At 32.1% G+C, this 24917-nt stretch overlaps 4 protein-coding genes and 1 long non-coding RNA gene across 12 annotated transcripts in view; 2 read left to right on the top strand and 3 right to left on the bottom strand.

Moving 5' to 3' along the window:
- The window catches only part of Obsc (Obscurin), a 52543-nt gene extending 44355 nt beyond the window's left edge, over nucleotides 1–8188 (top strand). For all 7 annotated transcript variants that reach the window (XM_067351706.1, XM_067351711.1, XM_067351712.1 and 4 more), the window contains 9 exons: nucleotides 42–961; nucleotides 1186–1625; nucleotides 1897–2035; nucleotides 2313–2782; nucleotides 3508–3741; nucleotides 3923–4067; nucleotides 4197–4700; nucleotides 4876–6026; nucleotides 7506–8188. In XM_067351706.1, the coding sequence (XP_067207807.1) occupies nucleotides 42–961; nucleotides 1186–1625; nucleotides 1897–2035; nucleotides 2313–2782; nucleotides 3508–3741; nucleotides 3923–4067; nucleotides 4197–4700; nucleotides 4876–6026; nucleotides 7506–7752 (4250 nt within the window). In that variant the 3' untranslated portion in view covers nucleotides 7753–8188. The remainder of the gene's footprint in view (nucleotides 1–41; nucleotides 962–1185; nucleotides 1626–1896; nucleotides 2036–2312; nucleotides 2783–3507; nucleotides 3742–3922; nucleotides 4068–4196; nucleotides 4701–4875; nucleotides 6027–7505) is intronic.
- A 128-nt stretch (nucleotides 8189–8316) lies between these two features.
- On the bottom strand, nucleotides 8317–10480 carry LOC105679466 (NEDD8-conjugating enzyme UBE2F-like). The gene is made up of 5 exons (XM_012379515.2): nucleotides 10209–10480; nucleotides 9737–9861; nucleotides 9486–9647; nucleotides 9239–9400; nucleotides 8317–9145 (listed from the first exon to the last, which is right to left on the bottom strand). Exons 2-5 carry the CDS (start codon nucleotides 9842–9844, stop codon nucleotides 9029–9031), a joined length of 549 nt encoding a protein of 182 aa, XP_012234938.1. The 5' UTR covers nucleotides 9845–9861; nucleotides 10209–10480; the 3' UTR covers nucleotides 8317–9028.
- A 7211-nt stretch (nucleotides 10481–17691) lies between these two features.
- Nucleotides 17692–18923, bottom strand: LOC136998656 (uncharacterized). Its single transcript, XR_010889244.1, has 3 exons — nucleotides 18681–18923; nucleotides 18400–18523; nucleotides 17692–18240 (listed from the first exon to the last, which is right to left on the bottom strand). It is a non-coding gene; the product is annotated as an uncharacterized lncRNA (long non-coding RNA).
- A 307-nt stretch (nucleotides 18924–19230) lies between these two features.
- LOC105679517 (uncharacterized) lies at nucleotides 19231–23049 on the top strand. 2 transcript variants are annotated; one of them, XM_067351734.1, is made up of 4 exons: nucleotides 19234–20136; nucleotides 20304–20507; nucleotides 20680–20851; nucleotides 21103–23049. In XM_067351734.1, exons 1-4 carry the CDS (start codon nucleotides 19924–19926, stop codon nucleotides 21147–21149), a joined length of 636 nt encoding a protein of 211 aa, XP_067207835.1. In that variant the 5' UTR covers nucleotides 19234–19923; the 3' UTR covers nucleotides 21150–23049. The 2 variants fall into 2 exon arrangements, with proteins under 2 accessions (XP_067207834.1, XP_067207835.1); XM_067351733.1 differs by having other exon boundaries at nucleotides 19231–20136; nucleotides 20680–23049.
- On the bottom strand, nucleotides 22411–24908 carry LOC105667568 (putative nuclease HARBI1). The gene is made up of 5 exons (XM_012359417.2): nucleotides 24081–24908; nucleotides 23734–23930; nucleotides 23500–23647; nucleotides 23077–23224; nucleotides 22411–22964 (listed from the first exon to the last, which is right to left on the bottom strand). The coding sequence occupies exons 1-5, from the start codon at nucleotides 24345–24347 to the stop codon at nucleotides 22567–22569; spliced, it is 1158 nt and encodes a 385-aa protein (XP_012214840.2). The 5' UTR covers nucleotides 24348–24908; the 3' UTR covers nucleotides 22411–22566.
- Between the last annotated feature and the right edge of the window lie 9 nt (nucleotides 24909–24917).

Here is a 24917-nt window from a genome sequence, read left to right on the forward strand (position 1 = left end):
AAAATATGCCGTTTCTACGTTCCAATATTGTTTGATTTTAGCTTTAGAGCCACGCGCGAAAAGGCCTCTCGTCGATCAGTACACGGATTACGACAAGTACCGGAAGTCCGGCATTCCGCTGCCACTGGCGGACCGTCCAATCATCAGCCGAATGATGGATCGACACCTCACCCTCTCGTGGAAGCCGTCCATTCCGATTGGGCCGCGCGTGCCTGTCACCTATCTGGTGGAAATGTGCGAGCTGCCGGACGGCGACTGGTTCACCGCCCGCAGCGGCGTACGCAGTTGCGTCTGCGACATACGCAATCTCGAGCCGTTTCGCGACTACAAGTTTCGCATCCGCGTAGAGAACAAGTATGGCATAAGTGATCCGTCGCCATTCGCGCAGACCTACCGCGCCAAATTAGAACCGGAACCGCCCAAGTTCTTCCCGTATCTGCCACCTGGCATCGATTTTCGTCCCGAAACCAGTCCCTACTTCCCGAAAGACTTTGATATCGAGCGACCGCCGCACGACGGCTATGCCCAAGCGCCCAGATTCCTGCGTCAGGAGTACGATACTCAGTATGGCGTAAAGAATCACAATTGCAATCTCTTCTGGTTCGTCTACGGCTATCCGAAACCAAGGATGACGTATTACTTCAACGATCAGCTGATCGAATCAGGCGGCCGATACGATCAGAGTTATACGAGGAATGGCCAGGCGACTCTCTTCATCAACCGGATGCTCGAGAGGGACGAAGGTGTCTACGAGGCTGTCGCCACGAACGAACACGGTGAAGCCAGGCAGAGGGTTATTTTGAAAATCGCCGAATATCCCACATTTATTGAGAGACCTGATGAAACCATCGTGATGGTGAGAAGAACCGGTCAACTGACTGCTCGTGTAACTGGCGTGCCTTATCCGGAAATCAAATGGTACAAGGACTGGAAATTGATAGCTTCATCCTCCAGAATTAAGGTTTGTTGTGTTTATTATTATTCTTTTTTATTGTACAATATTCTAATTCTGTTGCAAAGTAATATCTCACTATTTTTCAATAAAACATTAATTTTATAACATAAAAAATGCATTTATCAAATATAAATCTATGTTATTTAAGTATTTTAATTAAACACGTATTTTTCTAAATAAATAAATAAATTTTATTGAATGAATTAAATAAAATTAATTAAATTCGATAGATTCAATTCATCGAACCCGACATTACGACGCTCATCATCAACGAAGCTATCACGAAGGACGAAGGTCTCTATTCGATCAGCGCAGGCAATGTGGCAGGTTCGATATCCTGCTCGGTGATGCTACACGTGGAGGAGAATGAGCACGAATACGGATACAGAACGTATAAGAAAAAAATGGATGTAAAACCACATGATAAACCGTTCGGCGACTTGTACGATCTCGGCGACGAGCTCGGTCGCGGTACTCAAGGTGTGACTTATCACACGGTTGAGCGAAGCACTGGAAGAAATTATGCATCCAAAATAATGCACGGACGTGGCGATCTCAAGCCATTCATGTACAATGAAATGGAAGCGATGAACAATCTCCATCATCGCAAGTTACTGCGATTGCACGACGCTTTCGAGACTAACGATTCAGTCACACTCGTTATGGAACTGTATCCTTATTTATTATATATAATAGAATTAATCACAATAATTGTGACGTTGGAATAAATTGGACAACGTGATATTTTCTAATGATAACATTAATTGTCTTAATTTTTTATAATTATACTTTATTTGAAAATTTTTTTTTATAATGATGTGATTTTATAATTATGAACATCATTTTTATATCATTGGAAATGTTGCGATTTATATGATAAAATAGAAAGTACGGAGTTAAACGAATATTCAGCAGGATAATCCTTGACCATAGTAATTTAGGGCGGCCGGTGGTGAATTAGCAGACACTCTTATGAGACAAGAATACTACACCGAAATAGACATTGCTCGCTACATACGACAATTATTATGGGGATTGGAATATATGCACGGAAACCATTACGCACATCTCGGCTTGACGGTACGTTGTTTAAAAAATGCTTTTTCTTTTAGAACAATAAGTATAAAGCTTTCAATAATTTATGCAATGGTTTGTACAATTTCCGTCCATATCACTAAAGAGATGTAAAACTTGAAACTTGAAATACTTAATAGATGAAATATGAAAACTTAGTTATTTTTATTTATTTCATTTGACACAATTAATACGTTATATTTCAATTTTTCACTCTACAAAATTTTGTCTTGAATTTTAATTTATTCAACACATCTCTCTCTCTTTCTTATTTTCCTCGTAGCTTGGCGATCTTCTGATTTCTCATGCTGGAGGAGATGACCTGAAGATCGGAGATTTCGGACTTGCCCGCCGAATTTCGCACACAAGATTAATGACTTTGGCTTATGGTATGCCGGAATATGTCGCGCCGGAAGTGACAAACAACGAGGGTGTCAGTTACGCTGCCGACATGTGGTCCGTTGGTATAATTACTTACATTTTGCTCTCTGGTATTTCACCGTTCAGAGGTGCGAACGATAGAGAGACATTGAGAAAGATTAGAGAAGGTAAATGGGACTTCGACGATCGATGGAGAAACATTTCGAACGAGGCGCAAGACTTTATTCGCAGTTTATTAGTGTACAATGTGGACAAAAGAATGGATATTACGGCCGCTTTGGCTCATCCATGGTTCAATTACATTGACAACTCGCCGCCAGAGCCCTACAGGATACCTTCCGAGAATTTGAAAAACTATTATAAACTTTATTGGTAAGTAAATTATGCGATTTTTTAATGACTTATAATGCTAAAATTAATTTTGCAACAGTGATCTTGGAATCTCGTAGATAAATTATGAATTATACAGTTCAACAAAAAAAAATTCAAGAATGCGAGATATCTCTTTTTATAGGTTTTTTGATGCTGAATACATTGCCAGTTTTAAAAGTACTCCATCACATCACAATTTTGAGAAACTTAAGGTCAAAGTTGTAAAAAAGAGCTGTTTTGACGTACTTGATCATGTTATAACTATGGTATGCGACGTGTTAGAAAAGTTTCTTTTTTTTTTTTTAATATAAAGCATATTATTAGAACTTTTTTAATTTTCAAAAGAAATTTTTTGTTCATTACGATTAACAGCCCAGAAAGCACAAATGTCTTAAAGACATTTAAAAGACATTTAAAAGATGTCTAAAATTTTTTAAAATTGTGATGTGATGGAGCATTTTTAAAACTGGCAATGTATTCAGCATAAAAAAACTATAAAAAGAGATATCTCGCATTCTTGAATTCGAAAAAAAGCTATTATTTGTAGAACTGTGTTATTCAAAATAGCATTTTTAATAAAGAAGAAAACATTTATATATATGCAGAATATGTTAAGAAAACTCGCTGAAAAAAATTCATAAAATTGATATTTATAATTTTAAAGTTAATATAATTATATAATTAAACGAGTAATGTTTGATTACAAGCCAGATATATTTTTACAGCGATTGGTATAACAATGCTTCGTGCCGTACGTGGTATCGCAGACGCAAGCTGGAGACTGCGTTTGAGGATCCATCGCGAATGGTATATCCACCCGGACATAAATTCACGCCTGAACCAAGCCTCGACAGAAATCACAGCCCATTAAAGAAACGTTCGCCCAGGACGTGGGAAAATCAAATACCATCCAGAGAGCCGATTGACACGGAAATTGGAATTATTACAAGCGAAAGCCAGTAAGAAAAAACATCATTAATCGAATATCCGATTTGATTCTAAAAGTATAATAAATTACGACATTAAATTTAACATTTTTTAGCTATAAAATATCTATATAATTCATAGAAAGTATATTATAATAATTTTTTTTTTTAAATAATAAAAATTTTACGATTTTTTTATATTTATATCTTACAGTTATCAAAACGGCCCAGACACGTATCTTCTCCAATTGCGAGACACAGATTTCCCTGTACGATTACGCGAATACATGAAGGTCGCGTGCAATCGCAGCCCCGGATTTTCACGCTCTATTACCGAAGACAACGGCTTTGATTGGAGAGTAAGCAAACTTGTAAAGAAACGCGATACTGAAATATATATTTAAATTACAGAGTATTTTACATAATTTACATTAATGCATGTTACATTTTTATAAAATTCTTTTTTCGATACTTCGTTTTGTCATTAGGCACCCATTATACGGGAACGTCGTCGATTTACGGACGTAATGGACGAGGAAATTGACGACGAAAGAAGAGCACGTATCAATCGATACGGATCTGATGGCAATTTCACGCTTAGACGGTTGAAAAATGAGCTAGGCACTCGATTGGACAGCTATGCCGAAGCTGAAGCTATAATCGAGTCAAAGAAAGAGGGTCAGCCTCCGTTCTTCCGCGAAAAACCGCAAATTTGTCCAATCGAAGAGGGAAAACCGGCGCATCTTACCTGTCTAGCTGTAGGAAATCCAAAACCACTGATACAATGGTTCAAGAACGATATCGTCATACAGGAGAATAATAGGATTAAAGTGACGGAGGATACAGAGGGCAGATCTATTCTAAACTTCAACCCCACGAAAGAACACGATATCGGAATATATAAGGTCGCAGCGAGAAATCCTATAGGGCAGACGATTGTCAGAACGAGGGTATTACTGGCAACTGTTCCTTTCGGTCCAGATTCTCCAGAGGTACAGTGATTTAACAGTAGTTGAGGGTGTAAAATTTGGAGAGAGGAAATATTTATTATTATACATAAATGACTTTTGTATTCTCCTAAAATACACACAAAATATAATGACAAATAGGAATATAAGAGGAAAAATATTATACAAAAGTCATAAAAAATGATCTTCAATTTTTCAGGCTTCCGACATTTCGGATACCGAAGTACTCTTACGATGGAAGCAGCCAAAGTATGACGGCAATTCGCCCGTACTATGCTACAATCTCCAATATAAGGAAGGCGACTCAATCGCCTGGATAGATGTCGGCTTCAACATCGACCATGAATTCTACCTGGTACGCGATCTAAAGCAGGACACGAGCTACAATTTCCGCCTAGCAGCGCGCAATCGCATCGGCTGGAGTGAAAAGGGCATCCCGTCGAAGCTGATTAAGACGCGGCCGCCGGGTTGCCCGAAAGTGCAGATCACACGAGCGATGAGGCATCTCCAGGAATTGACCGAGGCTGGCCAGGAGATCATCCTTGAAGAGGACAAGCCGCACATCGATTACTCCATAGAAGAACGTCCGATCGAATGGTCGACGGAGCCGCAGCTGTCCACCAAATACACCTTTATTTCGGAGCTATCGCGCGGCCAGTTCTCCGCGGTGGTAAAGGGCGTGGACAAGAACACGGATTGCGTGATTGTCGCCAAGATTCTGGAGCTGGACGCCGAGACAGAGGACCAGGTGAATCAAGAATATCAAGTGTTGCGCAGATTGCGGCACGAGAGGATAGCGATGTTGGAGGCGGCGTATAAGGCATCCGGCTGCCCGATAGCGATATTTATAATGGAAAAGCTCCAAGGCGCCGACATTCTCACGTACTTCTCCAGCCGACACGAGTACACAGAGAATTGTGTAGCGAACGCCGTCACGCAGATTCTTGACGGTCTGCAGTACCTTCACTGGCGTGGTTATTGTCATCTGGACATCCAGCCAGACAACGTGGTGATGTCGACCGTGAGATCGGTGCAGGTGAAGTTGGTTGACATGGGCTCTGCCCATCGAGTTAGCAAGCTGGGTACTACAGTATCTAAAGATCTGGGCCATCCTGAGTATAGATCACCTGAGTTGTATAACGACGAGCCAGTATATCCACAAACAGATATTTGGATGGTCGGTGTGTTAATTTATGTATTGCTGTCCGGAGTCTCTCCCTTCCGCGGCAAGGATATAGAAGAAACCAGACAGAACATATCCTTCGTCAGATACAGATTCGAATATCTCTATAAAGAGTTGAGTCAAGAAGCCACCAGATTCCTCATGTTAGTCTTCAAACGCGCGCCAAGGTTGGTAACAATCTTAAAAGTTTATATTTCAGATTTCTATTTAGCTACATCTAACGCTAAATATCATTTATGTACCCAGTCAGCAAAATGCTAGCAGTATGCCAGCAGATCTAATCATGAATTTACAGTAGATTCTGTTCCGCTATGTCCTCATTAAGTTTTGTTTCTACCAGCACGATGTGCCAATACAATGTGATGGTAGAAATCGAGCATATCACAATGTGGCAGCAGAAACACGGCAGAAACGAAGCAGAATTTACTTTCTCAGCTATTGACAGCAAAAATAGATAACAAAAAATAGACAACAAAAATCAATCACGACTTGCTGTCATAAATGTGACGGCAGAAAAGCGACAGAAACGAAGCAGGGTCTGTTTTATTAGCTATTGACAGCAAAGCAATACATTTCAATTCATTATGAATTATTGTAAGGGAATTGAATCCGGATCTTCCGCAAATGTTCTCACCACTAGACCAGGGCACAGAATTATTTCATCTCGGCCGATTCTCGTGGTATACACCTCCTTTCCTCTCCTTACCGCGCGCGCGGCAGCCGCTAGGACCAGCGCCGCCAAACGTTAGGAGCGGTGCTATCCGATTAATGTTAAAAAAATTTATTAAAAATATTTTTTTCCTCAATAGCAATAGTACCTCATAGGTGACGTGGAAATCTATTGAAATATTTCCACATAATAAATTTAAAAATAAAAAAAATATTTTCAATAAATTTTTTTAACTTTTAATGATCAAGGAAGAAGAACTCAACATTTATCGAGAATCGGCCAAAAAGATGAAATAATTCCGAGCCCTACACTAGACTATTTATATTTTAAAATCAATATATTAAGAAATGTATTTCTTTCACACTAACAATTGCGATGACGATGATAATGTGACGACAAAGTAAACTACATTTCTGCTGTGTTTCTGCTATCATAGCGTGTTTGCAGAAAAATTTTATTTCTGCAATTGATGGCAACTGCTATTACACCGTGATTGCAAGCTATGTGTAATTTCGATGTGCATTCTGCCGACACATTGTGTCAGCATACAATATTTGAAATTTGCTCTATTTATGTTAATGAGCTCTGCTCAATTTTTGCCACATTTCTGCCGTTCGACGCACGTTGAGCTCGATTTTTGCTGCATTTCTATCGACATTAGCTGAAACAACATATCCTACTAGAATATTGATAGCAATCTACTGACATAGTATGTAACGCACAAATTGCAAAAATCCTGTTAGATTTGATTGTTTAGGTATTTAACACTGGCCATTTTTTATTTGTACTATCGAATTTAGATCTATTAAAGATCTCTCTCGGTGTCAAATATTTTTTCTAACATCAGTAATTTAAATTTTTTAAATATTAAAAACAGTCGATTAGAATTGAATAATATAGATATAATATTAAATATACAATATGTGAACAACTCTCCCATATTACAAAAAAATTTATTTTAATTTTTCTTCCTTAGTAAAAGACCAATAGCGGAGGAGTGCCACGACCATAGGTGGTTATTGCCAACCGATTATATGATCAAGAAACGCGAGAGAGCTCTGTTCCTGGGCAACAGACTGAAAGAGTATAATGAAAAATATCATGAAGAAAAGTCAAAACTATCTTCCGAAAGCGACATCCTAGCAAGCGAGAGTTTGTTAGGCTCCAAACAAAGGCTCATTAGATCGACTAGTATACAGGAAGAGCTGCGGACTACGATCTAACAATTGTGTTGCGATCTTTTATATATATTTACATACATATACACACACACACACATACACACGCGCGCGCGCACATACACACATGCAAATGTACGTGCTAGCCAGTCTCCGGAGAGCAAACAAGTATGATAAAAAAAGCGAGAAATATATAAGGAGCAGTCGTCTCTTCTTGTTTTCTTTTTTGTTATTATTTATTTGTTACAACTTGTAATTATAACAAAGATCGTTGTCGTCCGATTGCCGACGTTTTATCAACGTAATTTCGTCGGTGATCAAGTAACATTATTAAGCCGTCTGTTAACTCAAGTATAATAAACATGGTCTACACATTTAAATAAAACAAAAACAAAACACAACTCGAATTTTTTGAAATTTAGCAAAAAATGTCGATTACGCGTTATATTCGAATGTTATAAATAAATATTTGAAAAAACTTCTTGCACATTATCTTATATTTCTCTATTCCTATATTCTAATTTTCTTGAATTATTTATTCGATAATTATATGTAAAAGTGACAACTTTCTTATGTTCTTGCAAGAAATATATAAATTACAACAAAATATATTATTAAACATTTATTTTATTTACAAATATTTCATAAGCATTACAGTATCTTATAAAGATTTAAAAAAGAAAGGCATGAACACGTGACGCATTTTTAATTCTTTTTCGTACATTAAAATATATATTAATTATTGGTTCTCAATTCCGCTAAACAATCCCAAAATTTAATTATACAGGGCGTCCCGTAATTCGCGAATTAGGATACTATGGCATTAAAGTTTTTAAAAAACGAAAATTTTTTACGATTTTTCAATCCAAGTAATCTTGTATTTTTGAAAAATAAGAATTTAAAATTGTCCAATCAAACTGTATAGTTAAACAGTCATTTGTTCCCCGAGTTGCACGTATAACAGCATTAGTAATTTACGGATACTGCTTAAATATATTATAAAGCTTGATTGGTCAATTTTAAACACTTATATTTCAAAACTGTTGCTCGAGTTAAAAAATAGAAAGGATTTTTTCATTTTGTTTTTTGTGAGAACTTTTATGCTATAATATCCGGATTCACGAATTACAAAGCACCCTGTATAAAACTCATAATAATAATCTTTCTCTAAGCAGCAAAAAGACTAGCAAAATATCAGCAATTTAATTAAATCATATCAGCCTGAAGCTTATTTGAGCAAACTTTTTACTCATTCGCTAAAAAGAGGCATAAAACCAATTTGATACAGATCAATAATTATATTAAAATGTTACAATGTAAATCATCTTTTTGCATATTGCATTACATAATCTTTGACTTTAGTTCGAAAAGATTCTTTATCGTTTATAAACAAATCTGCGGCATCTCTGTTCAAAGGATCATCAAAGTTTAGGAGATCCTGAATAAAAAAAAGAAATATGGACATATAAAATGTATTCAATAGATTACTAATCCAAGTTGGATGTATTGAAAAAATATTAAATATACATACAGTGAAAAGGGAATTTAAACCCCATACAACATCTTTCAATTTCCGTGTTGGCGCCCAACCCATTCCATCAATACTACTTTGTCTTAAAATGGAAAGACATACATCACCATCCTCACTTATATTAGGATGCCATAATTTTGTTAAGCACTTTACTACTGGTGGCTGAAAATACAGTTTAGTATATATAAATATATAATTTCCTATATTTGATTATCATTCATTTTGCAATACTATATCATAAAATTACCGCCATATTGTATTCGTCAGTTATGTAAATCTGAAAATAGAAATGGCCACCATCCCAATATCCTTCATCTGGTATAATTAACAATATAAAATCGTGAAGTCGATGTGGATCTTTGAATCTGACTTGACAAGTTACTGGCAGCGTCTGTTCCATTTCTTGCACCTGAAGAAAACAATGTATATCAACCATGAGTTGCAAAAATTTTAGTAATACTACTATAATATATAAAGAATATTTATTAATTTATATACCTCTTTGATGAGTAATTTATCACGTATCGAAACTCGCTTATTGTGGTCTCTATTTTTTGAATTTGCTATATCACTATCCTTCTTTAATTTTCCTCTTAAAGTAATCATATTACTCGTCTAAAAACCTTTATTCACAGAAAAATTTAAAACTGTCATTGTTTTTCTTAAATTCATGGAAAGATTAATATAATGTTATATGGATCTTAAACTATATTAAACAAAATGCAAAGTGGAAATAAAACCTTACTATATTTATGAAAAAAATTTGCAAACTTGTAAAAAAATAGAAGCAAATTGCGACAATTCAATCTTTTTGTAAAGCACAATTGTTGATAATTAATTAAATCTTGACATTCTGACCAAATTAAATCGTGAATGAAAAATGACATAAGACCAGAAATGCGATTATTATTCATTTAGGAAACATCTTTAGGTTATAAAAATCATGTATGTAATACTTGATATGATATACCTTTCGTTGCCAAGTTTAAACTTTGTTTTTTACTGCCTGAATCTCATACGTTAGTGCTTTTGTAAAGAAAGCTTCTTCATCTTTGCTAATCTCTTCTTTCAAATATTTAACTGCGCACGCTGCGCACCGTAAAGCTGAGAAAATCACAAACGCTTACAACACGACTACTGATGAGATAATATAGGTTTGTTCTTTGTCACTGCACTTTCTGTATTAGTGCAAGAAGTGTACACTGAAGCGTTCTTGTCAATAGAAGTGACGTCAGATGGTGCTGTTCATTGTCGAGGTGCACCATTGAGTAAAAAGAAACAGGAGGGAGCATATACTAGCCAGGACTAGGGCTGCGTTCGGGGAGCGCGCTATTAGCGCTATTTGCGTCTTCTATCTTTATCGCTCATTAGACATAAAACAAAGATAAAAGATGCAAATAGCGCTAATAACGCGCTCCCCGTACGCAGCCTAGGTAAATCCGCGGACGGATGTACGTCATGGCAGCCATCTTGAGCGACCACTTTTTGAAAGTGAGAGGGAATGCTCGAGCATTGCGGCAAGCGGCATACCGTACGCCGTACGCATTAATATGCAGTGTATAGTCTTTTATGCAACAGTGTATGGAAATAAACAATCAAAATGGTATACTGTAGGGCATCGATCATGTAATTTTTCCCTAGGAGCGGAAACGTGAAAAGTGAAAATTTCACGTGAATTCGACGAATAGAATTATCGAATTCACATAAAAGTTTTCATTTTTCACGTTTTCGCTTCTAGGAAAAAATTACATGATTGATGCCTAGAGCTTGTGGCATAACAGCAGCAGCTCGAAATCATGGAATAACGTTTCATCGGTTAGTATTATCAACAATAATGAGATTTTTATTTTGGAGATTATAATCATATGTATAGTATTGTGAAATTGTAGATTCACAATAATTACTAAATAATTTTCACTCACAAACAGGTTTCCGAAAAATCCGGATCAAAGAAATGCATGGATAAATGTTTGTAAGGACGAAGGATTTAATATAAATTTAGATTTTAGATTTTAACATTGCTCTTATGGAAATACTGCACGAGTGCAATCTCAATGAAAAACGCCATTAAAATTTGGTATTATTGTTGCATATTATAGTTATTTTCTTTTAATTGTACATTATTTCCTAATTAAACATAACAAGTCATTCAATATTGGCGCCCTTGAGCGGCCATCTTGAGCGACCACTTTATATAGGGTGCGTTCCACTTAACGCCCGCAACGCTCCTAGAATCATTTTATCCTCGTTTAACTTTCAATGAAAAACAAGGATAAAATGATCCTAGGAGCGTTGCGGGCGTTAAGTGGAACGCACCCATAGTCACTTCCGTCCGCACTTTTAAGACCAAACGCTCCCTCCTGTTTCTTTTTACTCAATGAGGTGCACAGTTTTATAGAAATAAACTGCGCATTTTGTGAGAGAAGCTAACACCGATATTAAAAAGAGAGAGCAATAGCGTAGTTGTTGTGTTTCGTTCTAACAGGTTAGTTGGTGAGAAAACGTAGCAATTTATACTTATGAGATGAGATAAAACAGTTTTACATTTTTAGTCGGTCACTTTCTCTCATCGCCCGCCAAACGCTTTTTCCCTACTCTTTGTGGTGTGCGAGAGAGAAAGAGAGAGAGAGAGAGAGAGAGAGAAAGAGAGAGAGAAAAAGAACACGACTATCCTTCAATGTAAGAACCACCGCACAAGCTTCTCCGTAATGAGTTACGTTACGTTAAGTACTGATCATAAACCTAAACCCGTACATAAACTTAAAACTAAAACTTTTTGCGTTTTTTAATAAATATTTTTTTATTTTGATTAGATTTTCTTATATTTTTTTTATTTTTTGATTAACTATTTTTATTTTTTAAATATTTTTTTATTTAATAAACTTGAAGTCCAGGCTTGTAATTTTCAATAGATATAGTGGTAGGAGGATCTCAAGCCCAAGTAGATCGTATTTCTTGATAAATATTCTTTATTACACCAATGTTAGAACAAATGTTTCGGCTGATCATTCAGCCATCTTCAGTGTTCCTTTTAATCTATATGTTTATACATCTTAGTGATTTTATATGTAAAATTGAGGTCAAGATATTAATTTGCTTAAAATTATTTTAATAAATAATTAATATTATGTCGCATATCTGTACTTAAAACTATGTTGATTTAATTCACCATTGAGGTCTATACTGGTGATTACTTATGTGATTGTGAGAAATTGCAGTTACGGTGTTAATCTGAAGTCACCATGTTCTCAACTGTGAGTTAATGGGCTTGTTCGTTTTAGCTGCACTGGGGCAGCTCTGGGTCTGCTCTAAACAAGATAATACAGGACAAACTATTTATCTGTCCTGTATTATCCTGTGTAAAGCAGAACCAGAGCAGCCCCAGTGTAGCTAAAACGAACAAGCCCAATGTTACATCAGTGATGCGATCTTTCCCACAGCGGTCCCGGCTCGGCTGTGCTCGGCTGCCTCACACAACCTTACAGAAGCGCTACGTCACGTATCCGTGTGCACACAGATACGTGACGTAGCGCTTCTGTAAGGTTGTGTGAGGCAGCCGAGCACAGCCGAGCCGGGACCGCTGTGGGAAAGATCGCATCACTGTGTTACATTATAAAATTGAAGACCCGAAGGCATGTAATACTATAGGAAAAAAAGGAGAGGGAATCTAAGGAGAAGGGGCAACCACAATCCCAGCCAATAAGGCGAAAAATATTATTTTTCTAACATTATAGAGAAGGCAATAAGTTGAGAATAGGAATATAAGACTCAGGAAGCAACTCAGTGTCACTTTGTTTGTTTAGACCGTGTGACTGTCTTTTTATGTTTATCATTTCTGAAGTTAGTCTTCTCACAAAAATGTATATCAAGAAGTGCTGATTCAAGATGTGGTGGAACAATACATTCTCTAATACAACCCTTAATAAATCGGATTCTTGACCTCAATTTGATTTCTGAACGTAACATTTTAATAAACTTTTTCATTTTGTAACAACAATTTTCTCCAAAATATAACCTAATAAATCTAAAATATTGTGTACGCATCTTCTATATCTATTGAAAATTCACTATATCTATTGAAAATTACAAGCCTGGACTTCACAAGTTTATTATTTTTACGCGAGGACGAAGATAGAACATAAAAGTGACAATGATGTTATGTCTTCTGACAAGTTTTCAGTTGAATATGAAACTTTGGAAACAGTTTCAACAGAAAAATCAATTCCATCTACATCATGTGTGATAAATAAAGTATTGCAAATCAATAAACCTTTGCAAGAAGATGTATCTTTTATGTCAAGAAAAGAAACAATTGAATTTTCTATTGAAGATATCAATATTGCTAAAAATATTAAAGTCCCAACAGTTTATTGGTTTACAAATATTAACAATAGCTGTATGATGTGGACATGCTGGACAAGAGATTTGCATAATATTTTAAGACGTGTTATTATTAAAGCAAATATGAAAGTTCAAGTAAATATAATTCAATAAAACAATATTATTTAATATATATGTACATTTATACCAATAATTTATTAAAATGTTGATATATAAAATAGGTATTTATTGGAGATAAAGAAATTTCTTTTGACACAAAAATAATTCATAACATACAAGAAATTGAACAAATTTTGAAGAAATTAGAAAATTTTTTTCCTTGCCAAAAAGTTAATAATGAAAACAGGTTTGTGCATCAAATTATATTTTTATGTTTTACATAAATAATACTAAAGTAATAACAAAAATATTATTTTAGTCTTTTATATTAATAAAAATATTTACTTTTATTTTTTAGAAAGTTTTTATTTAATAAAATTGTGTATTATAATATAGCTTATATTATATGTAATATAAGCTGTATTATAATATACTGTGCACTATACAAATAAAAATAAAATGAAAAACACACTTTAAATAAAATGCACTAACCAATTTTACAGGGTTACAAATTGTCATGGTTTTGTAATTAAAGAGCAATATAGAGGAGAGAACATGAGATGTTTGGCTTGTAAGAGAAATTGAAAAATATTATTAAGAAAAGCGCATAATTTAACACCAATGCAAAAATTAAGAAATAAAAGCAAAAAATTACAAGTGTCAAATTTAAATCACAAATGTCGAGAAAAGAGGCTTCGAAACAAAGTATATTAAATATTTATATATTTTTTTATAACATACAAATTACATTTTTTATTGGAATTTATTTTTTAACTTAACATATTTGTATATAGATTATAAAATTATATAACAAAATAAAATATTTGAAACATAAGTGCACTCAATGTAATGAAAAAATAATCGAAGAAACTATTTCCAAATTACCACAAAATCAACAATTGGCAGTACAAGCTTGTTTTGCAGCAGCAAAGTTAAAAGATAACAGAGGCATGAGATATTCGAATGAATGGGTATATGAATGCATTTTACTTCGGATTAAAAGTGCAAAAACCTACAATCATTTAAGATCTCATAATATTCTAACATTACCTTCAAATAAAACACTAAATCGTTATATTAAAATTGTCAAAGGTTGTTATGGTTTTCAATCGAGCACATTTGAAATATTGAAAAAGAAAACGGCAAACATGGAACCTAATGATGTGCGAGGTATACATACAATATTTGATTTACAAAAATCAATTTTATTAATATGCAATGCAATTTTTACGTAATACAAACATAAAACATAAATCGTATATCGATAGATATTATATATTTTAATAGCCAAAAAAATTTTTTTAGGTGTTTTGTTGTTGGATGAAATGAAATTATCAAAAACTTTATATTTTAATAGAACAAATCTAAAAGTTGAAGGCTTTGTTAATTTAGATAAATATACTCCAGAAGAACAAAAGAAAAAAAAGGGGGACCATGCATTGGTTCTTATGTTTCAGCCTTTTAAAGGAACATGGGTTCAATCTTTAGCTTGCTTCTTAAGTGTTGGCAGCGCAAGTGCATCAATTTTGCATAAAATTATTATGGAGTGTATTATTTTAACAGAACAATGTGGACTAAAAGTAGACGCTGTAGTGTCAGATGGAGCATCATGGAATCGATCTATGTGGAATATATTTGGAGTAAAAGAAGAATGTGTTAGTATACAACATATTGTAGATGTAGAAAGACGCTTGTGGTTTATTTCTGATTTTCCACATTTAATAAAATGTCTTCGAAATTATTTTTCTCAGTTTGATCGATATGCAGGAATTTGGGTGAGTTTAAAAATTTGCATCATAAGAAACAAAAATCTAAGTACACATAATTTCTTTCAAATAATTATTTAATTTAATAATTAAAAAATATGATAAACAATTATAATCAAACACTGAATAATTATAAATTATAATATATTTTTTATAATTTTATATTGTTCATATTTCTTTATATTAACATAGAAGCATACTATACATTTAATATGCAGTTGGCATTAAACAATTTCATATAGTTATTCTCCGTTACGTACAGACTCCAGATGGTATAATTTCTTTAAAACATTGGTATGCGATACTTGCCATTGAAAATCCTCATGGTTTTAATTTAAAATCTAGTTATTATTTGGATGAAAACCATATTAAACCTAAGTATTACCAAAAAATGAATGTAGCAATGGCATTTCGAGTATGTAGATAAAGCTATACCGACCCGACAGTTTATTAAGCGTTAAATACTAAATCTGCTTCTTTGATTGATTTAAATCATTTAGGATAAAATCTACACCAATCAAAGCAGATTTAATATTTTGTACTAAACAATCGGTGTAAACTAAGTCATTATTATAATCATATATGTTATATATATGAATACAATGAAATTAAATGTTTTATGCAATTTTCAGTTTTTTAATGTGGCACCTACCATGCAAATATTGAAAGAAGCAAATATTCATCATGATTTGAATGATGCTGACGGCTCAATTAAATTTTGCAAAAGAGTGAATGCATTAATCACTGCTATGAATAGTCGTACTCCGAAGAACTCATTGCGACCGGATAACAAAATTTACAAGGTAATCATATATAACATAGCAAGTGATTTTATAATATAGTAATTAACATTTAGCGTTGAATTATATAAAATTGTAATCAATTTTTAATTTTATTAACTATTATAATGATTATCCATATATATGTACTTTACAGAATGTCGAAGATTTTTTAAATTTTTTAATTCAATGGGAAAAAGAAGCTAAAAAAATGCATTATAATTTTATAACTGATCAAACTTGTTATGGTTTAAAAATTTCTTTGAAAGCTACTCTTGAGATTTGTTCTTTTTTGATTAATAAATGCAAATTTCAATATTTAATGACATCTAGATTAAATCAAGATAATTTAGAGGTATATTTCGTTTTTAAAATATAAATAAAAAATATTTGTAATGCATAACTTTTTAAAAATATTAATAAAATATGTAATGTATATATAATTTATAATTATTTTTGTAGAGATTTTTTGGGATGATGCGAAATTGTGGTTCCAATGATCATCCTGACTCTCAATTATTTATACAAATATACAGGTTGATATCAACGTATTCTCTTGTAAAGCCCCCTAAAGGTTGTAACGTATCTACTGGAGAAATAATGAACGTTCTTCTCAATATTAAAGATATAGAAGATACAAAAGAAAGAGAAGAACAATGGATAAGTCAGATAGATACTATTTTGGATAGAGGAAGGAATAATGAAATTTTAGCATATGCCCCATCAATTCTTAATGATCATGATTTGCATATATGTACTACTTCAGATTATATTCTGACGTACATTGCTGGATATGTGGCAAGAAAAGGAAATAGGTTTTCTAAAAATATTATTAATAATAAAAATGTTATTTGCGAAGAATGTTTGAAGACGTTGATTTTACAACCAAATGATGTAATACCAGAAAGACATAAATTAATTCAAATAAAAACAAAGGGATATTTAAAAAATCCTTCAATAGCTTTATTTAATTTGCTTTCAATTTTGGAAAAAGGAATAATAGAGGCAACAAAATGTGGAGAAATTAATGTTAATACATTATTTGAAATAATGGAATTAATTGACGAAGAAAAAAATTCACTCACTCTCATCGGTTGTGAAAAACATAAATATGAATTTACTAAAAATATTATTCGCTTTTATTTAATAACACGGATGTTTTTTTTGGTCAAGCAAGCGAACAAAAATGATAAAGCTGAAAGAGAAAAAACAAAGGAAAAAAGGAAATCTTCCAAATTAGTTCAATTAAATATTCCAAATGCTACAAATATGCATTCTCAAATAATTAATGAAACAAATACGGTTGAAACTGTAATACAAATGAAAACAAATGCAAAAAGGCGTAAAATTGAAATAACTTCTAAAAAACAATAGCGTAAAAAGTAAGCGTTAAACTTTATATATATTTTATATACTTACTTTTATATTTTATAAAAAAAAAATGTTTATTTTATAAAATAAAAAATAATTTACTTTTTAATACAATTTATTGTCATATTTACAATTCCAATCCCTATTTTTATAAAATTAAAATTCATATATATATACATAATTTGTAATATAGATAGAAAGCTAATATGCTTTCACGATAATAATTTCAAGATATAATAATCTTCTCTAATATCTAATTTAAATTAAAATTATCAAAATATTTATTATATGCAATCAAATGTTTAAACTATTGTTTGATTTTATAAATATTGTATTATTTTTACAATTTATCAACAATTTTTAAAAATTCATTTACTTCCTCAATATTTTCAATTACAATAAATTTTGAAAAAGAATGAATTTCATTATTTATATAAATATTAATCTGTCCATTTTGCAAAAAAGCAATTCTTTTTCTTACACTATAATCACTTTCTATTTTTTGAAAACCAAAAAACATTTCATTCCCTCTTGAACAACTCCATTCAGTAGAAGGAAATGTAATAAACTCCAAGTTGTCTTGCAAATATTTAAAATTATTGCGTCCATCATTTTTAGATTTCATCTTGTTTCTTTGTCTGAAATGCTAAAAAATAATAAAGTAATATAAATATTATTTTTCTACAACATTAATATTTTTACTTTAAAACTGACTTTTGTTTTTCTTTTTTAATACTACTTCTATACTATATCTATTATAAATAAATACAATATTATATATTATAATACTTTTTAATATTATTACCTTTTTTCTCTGCAGAAATGTGTGTGTATATGTATATTTTATTTTTAATCTTTATTTTCTTGAATACTGATACTGATAAGTATATTCTAAATTATATATATTATCATCTACGGCGTTTTCTTCTCTAAAATATATTTATAATTATATTAACCTTATTTAAGATAAACATAGTTTGTATTATATAAGATTTATATTCTTTATATTCTTTATGTTCTTTAAAAATTTGTAACATTTTTTTTATTTTTTAAAAATTTATTTGTTTATTTCAATTTCATACTTACGTTCCATGCTTTTCTAATCCTTATAACCTTTTCTCTCACTGTGGTCTCATCTGTCATTGACAATTTAAAGATGGCGACGAAATGTTGCAAGTTATTCCACTCGGCAAACCTCCTCCTTCACGGAACATTTTTCGTGACCACTTTCAATCTATGTAGTTACGTCTCCTTACTTTTACTTCGTGTGTAACATCAACTCACAGTTGAGAACATGGTGACTTCAGATTAACACCGTAACTGCAATTTCTCACAATCACATAAGTGATCACCAGTATAGACCTCAATGGTGAATTAAATCAACATAGTTTTAAGTACCGGTATGCGACATAATATTAATTATTTATTAAAATAATTTTAAGCAAATTAATATCTTGACCTCAATTTTACATATAAAATTACTAAGATGTATAAACATTTAGATTAAAAGGAACACTGAAGATGGCTGAATGATCAGCCGAAACGTTTGTTCTAACATTGGTGTAATAAAGAATATTTATCAAGAAATACGATCTACTTAGGCTTGAGATCCTCCTACCACTATATCTATTTTTTTATTTATTTATTTTTTTATATTTTTATTTTTTTTTATATATTTATTTTTTAATATTATATATAGGGTGCGTTCGTCTTGCTCGCTTTCGTGCTGAAAGCGTACACAAGCGTCGCTTTTGCCGTTCACCTTGGCACTTTACAGCGCTGTCAGTATAATAATGACGTCATAGTTTGTGTACGTTTACGTCATCATTCCTCGCTTAATTCGCTTTTTCAAACGAGGTAAGGCAACGAAAGCTTTAGCACTGTTAGCCAAGACGAACGTATCCTGAAGCACTGCCAGTTAAGACGAGTAAAAAATAAATAGAGAAAAGAAGGTTATAAAGAAAAGAATTTGATTGTGAGTGAAAAATGGAAACGTATTCAATAACAGATCACGATACTGGAGAAAATTATGAGATTAAATTAAGGCTCCTGGGGCCCGATTCTCTAACTCATTCGTAACTTTACGTATACGCAACTTGCGAGTGATTGAAATGCGCATACGTTCATCATCCAATCACCAATGCCTATTCTTTAAGACAATATGCGGTCGTTCGTATTTAGATACGTATACGTATGTTTTGTGCGAATACAATATATGGCAACACTGGATTATTGACTACCTCTATCAAAAACATTGAGTATTTTTCAATAAATGGTATTTTATTTTCAAATTTACTGTGTGTCACTTTGAAAAGACGAAAAAACGAAAATGGATCAAACGGATGCAAGAAAACGCAGTGCAAATGTGACAGAAGAACAAAAAACCTTATTATTACAATTTATGGAAGAAAATCCACGCTTAATATCTGGTAAATTTTTCGCTGATTTTACATATAAAGATGCAACTATTTTATGGCAAAAGATTACAAATATCTTAAATAGTTGCAATGGTGTAAGCAAGGATTGGAAATCTTGGCGAAAAGTAAGTATATACGGCGCACATACAGAAAAATCAAATAATTTCTCTACTTAAATAACCACCACGATAAGGTTAGATTAGATTAAGATATGTTGACAACTTTGTTACTCAAATATATGTAATTAATTTATTTCTTATTAATTTAATTTCTAATGATAATAATATTTTAGTGCTGGCAAGATTTACGGTCACGGAGCAAAATGAAGCAAAGCAAAATAAATGCAGAACAAAGGAAAACTGGTGGAGGAAGTGAATCTCATCTAAAATTAAGTCCAATAGAAGAAGCAACGTTGAATTTAATTTCTCCTATATGTATCGATGGACACACAGAAATAAAAGAAAGTAAAGTACAAATACAAACAGAGACTGATGAGGTAAAGTTTAATATAAACTTAATAAATAATAATAGTTTTTTAAAAGCCTAATGGCATTTCATTTTTTTAGCGTTATCTTTTTTTTTACTTTTATTTGCTTTATTTCTTGTTATGACATAATAGAAATATTCTACATAGAATACGTTAACTTGTCTGTATTCTTTATCTTTAGATCAATGTTGATACTCATAATATAGAAATGGAATATGTTGAACAAGATTTTGAGGATATAATACAAACTACTGAACATAATGCATCCAGTGTTAATATGAAAAATGCAGAAACCGAAGACAATGATAAAGAAAATACATATACTAACAATGATGCAGGCAATTCAAATAACGGTAATGATGATTTATGTACAATAATAAGAAAGAAAAAAAGAAAGTCACACTCTGAAGAAGTTCAATCAACACAACAGTCACAGAATTTGACAAACATAGCACAAAAAACATTCGAAATCCAAAATTCTTATTATGAAAAAAAGCTGGTGCTAAAGAAACAAGAGTTACAACTTAAAGAAAGATTTATTATTGCTGCTGAAAGGTGCAATACTTCATAATATATGTTTTGTAAACATTATATTTCTTTTCAGTTATTTATTTTACAGCACAAGTGCGTCGAAAGACGCACTTGTACTGAAAAATTCTGGACCTAACACGTCCAGGGGGGCGATCGACCTACTCACGGGGGTCGGGGATGTCCACACTCGCCTTCGGCTCGTGCGTCCACCCTCCCCTCCCCCCGATCGCTGATTCCCGGACTGGTTAGGTAATGTACTATTATATTCTTGTTTTTCAACTTATTATTATTACTTAAAAATGTACCTAAAATAGTTATATATGTAGGTATATTTAATACATATATACATATATACTTACATATATAATTTCCATATTTGTACTTACTTTTCTTTTTGTATTCAGTATAGATTTTCGCTACTTTTGTTTCATATATGGTGCTAAATCTTATTAAATTATGCACTAATGGTTAATATAAAATAATTTTATTAATTGTTGGCTTATATTGAATACGTCTGCTACATGTCTTTGAACAAATTCAGACCTTGACAGAAAAGCAGAAAGGCAGAAATCAATTAAAACTCGCGCTGGTTGTAAGCAGTACAACAAAATTTTTTTTAATTTAAAGTTCTGGGAAATTGAATCCACTGGTTCATAATATTTGCCTCATTTAATGTATTTACAACTTCATTAATACATCTAGATACCGATGGTTCTCATAGCAAGATATACATTATGTCCTACACTTGTTGATAACTACCATGTGAAAAAAAAGTTATACTATTTACTATCAATACGAGTTTTGATTGGTTTCTACTTTTCTGTTTTTCTGTAAGGTCTGAATTCGCCTTTATCTATATATCACGATATGTGCATTTTTTATTTTTTGTGCAATCACAATATTTAATAAAATATTAATTTTATTTTTACAATTATTTTTTACACTGATTAGGCATTCGCAAACGTGTTCATAATAATATAATACACATATGTGCGTCATATTGTGCTAACAAGAAGTATTACATATAAGTTCAAAGTTCGTCTTGTATTTCTCAAAATGTCAGTTTATTTGAAATAAGATGTATAATTTATAATCTTTTGTTAGCATTTAGAGATAAAGACTGAGAGAAGAAATTCTGTACGATTTTATGTAATGTTATTTTTAATGCGTTATATATTATGCTAATTATAAGTATTAAGTATGAGTTCAAAGTTTGTCTTGTATTTCTCTAAATGTCAGTTTATTTATTTGAAATAAGATGTATAATTTATAATCTTTTGTTAGCATTTAGAGATAAAGACTGAGAGAAGAAATTCTGTACGATTTTATGTAATGTTACTTTTAATTTTTTATATAGTTTATTATAAAAAATTTAGTACACTTATATTGCAATTGTCTTTATTTTCAGTTTAACACAGTTTAGTTTAGCTATACATGGTAAATTATATGCATAATGTATAATATATATGTATTATAATAGCATGTAAAATTATATTAATGCCTGTGCTGTTTTGCACAAATATATTAAATGTATATATTAAGTAAAATAATTACGAATTAATTTATTTCGCAATCTTTTACCTGCTGCCAATTCAGGATTTACTCTGTTTTCTATTTCTTCGTTGTCACCATTGTTCTGATTAAATATATCATCTTGCCAATCATCGTCATATTGTGGAAATGGAACATCGTTTTTTATACATATATTGTGCAAAATAGCACAGGCATTAATAATTTTACATGCTATTTGTGGCGTATAGTGTAAAACTCTGTGTTTCAATAAACAGCGAAATCGCATCTTTAGTAAGCCATTGCAGCGTTCTATTAAAGCTCGACAAGACATTTGTCTACTATTGTATCTTTCTTCTGCGCTATTTTCTTCTGCGTTAGCGACTGGAGTTAATAACCAAGGACGTAAAGGATAACCTGAATCACCTATAAAACATCGGCGATTAATAACATACATTGTGTATAATAAAATATATCTTAGTCAAAAAATAAATCTTTATTATTAATACAATATATATATATTAATACATATACTTACCCAGAAGGAAAAATGTCATATTTGGCCATGTTCTATGGATTGTTTCCATTCCTACCTTTAAGTTTGAATTGTTCCATATGTAACTGTCGTGAGTGCTTCCAGGATATGTGGCATTTATGTTCAGTATCAATAAACGCCAATCACACACCTGAAGTGAAAAATTATATATAACATTAATACCCAGACAGCACAACATATCCAAAAGATGTCCAGAAGATATCCCGAAGACGTTTTTGGGACGACAGGACATCCTCTAGATATCCTTTAGATGTATTTTGGACATGTGTGCTGTCTGGGTAAGCTATACAATGATGTGATAATCATTCAATATTTAAAAAAAATTAAAGGAGCACAGTAACAATTGTGCCGAAAAGATGTATATGTAAAAATAGATAGAATTATACACTTATTAAGTATACTTACTAATTGTACATTTATCGAGTGGTAGCCTTTTCTATTAACGTATAAATGTTCAGGATTTGGAACATTATGGACTTGTGGTGGAAAAATAGCTATGTGCGTGCAATCTATGCATCCAATGACTCCAGGAAATCTATGACCGTCATAAAATCTGGAAATATATCATAATATATCACAGTAATTTTTAATAATGCAGGTTAAATATTATATTATTGAGAAATTAAATTATTCACTAACTGTTGTCTTAAATGTTTTAATTCATTTAAAGTTTTGGGAAATTGAATCCACTGGTTCATAATATTTGCCTCATTTAATGCATTTGCAACTTCATTAATACATCTAGATACCGATGGTTGACTCATAGCAAGATATACATTATGTCCTACACTTGTTTGATAACTACCATGTGCAAAAAAATGTAATGCTGTTAATACCTAAAGCAAAATTAACAGTGTCAATAATACATATATGTATTAATAATATTATAAATTTACTACATACAATATATAAATATAAGTTTATTATATATATATAAGTTCTGTATTATTTATGTATATTTATAATTTTCTTTTTTTTGTACTTACTTTTCTTTTAATATCCAACATGGATTTTCGCTGCCTCTGTTTCATATATGGTGTTAAATCTCTTATTAAATCACGCACTAATGGTTTTGTTAATCGAAATAATTTTATAAATTGTTGGTCACTTATATCGAATGCATCAGCTACTACATGTCTTATACGATTTCTCCGCATAACGACATGTGCATCTTCGGCTTCTTGTGCAATCAAAATGTTATTAATAATATTCATTTTATTTTTACAATTATTTGTTTCACACCGATTAGGCATTCGCAAACGTACTCGTAATCAGGATGCGACTACGTAAGACCACTCGCAGCATTGCGTACGAAAATTTGCGTATATGTTTCAATGCGTATACTTATGTGGGCTTCGAGAATAACTTTTCAAATATAAGTGCTCGCAATTCTGAGTTTGCGCATACGTTTCTCTTACGAGTGAGTTAGAGAATCGGGCCCCTGGTCCCGTAGCCGTGAACTCCGCGTTGACAGTGGCGACATAATTGTGGTAGGAATAAAAACCTAGTCGAATTTACCTAGTCGATTTATTGTATAAGTAAATAGTGTAACAGTTTGACCTAATCAATTGATACGATAAAAGTAAATTACTGAATAACATACAAAATGCTAATTTATAATTCAAAAATTTGTTTACAAAAAAATAAACGCGATAAATACAGAATATATATAGCATAGTACCGTTACCGACATGTCCATATGACAGAAATTCTCATGCAGCGTCTTAGGTGGAGAATCGATGAACTATTAGACGTGAAAAAATGACATGTTGACTACCCAATTTATTCTTGCGTGCCATTTCATTAATATTCGTTAAATGTTA

Source organism: Linepithema humile, chromosome 3 (genome assembly GCF_040581485.1).
Source record: "Linepithema humile isolate Giens D197 chromosome 3, Lhum_UNIL_v1.0, whole genome shotgun sequence".
NCBI lineage: Eukaryota > Metazoa > Arthropoda > Insecta > Hymenoptera > Formicidae > Linepithema > Linepithema humile.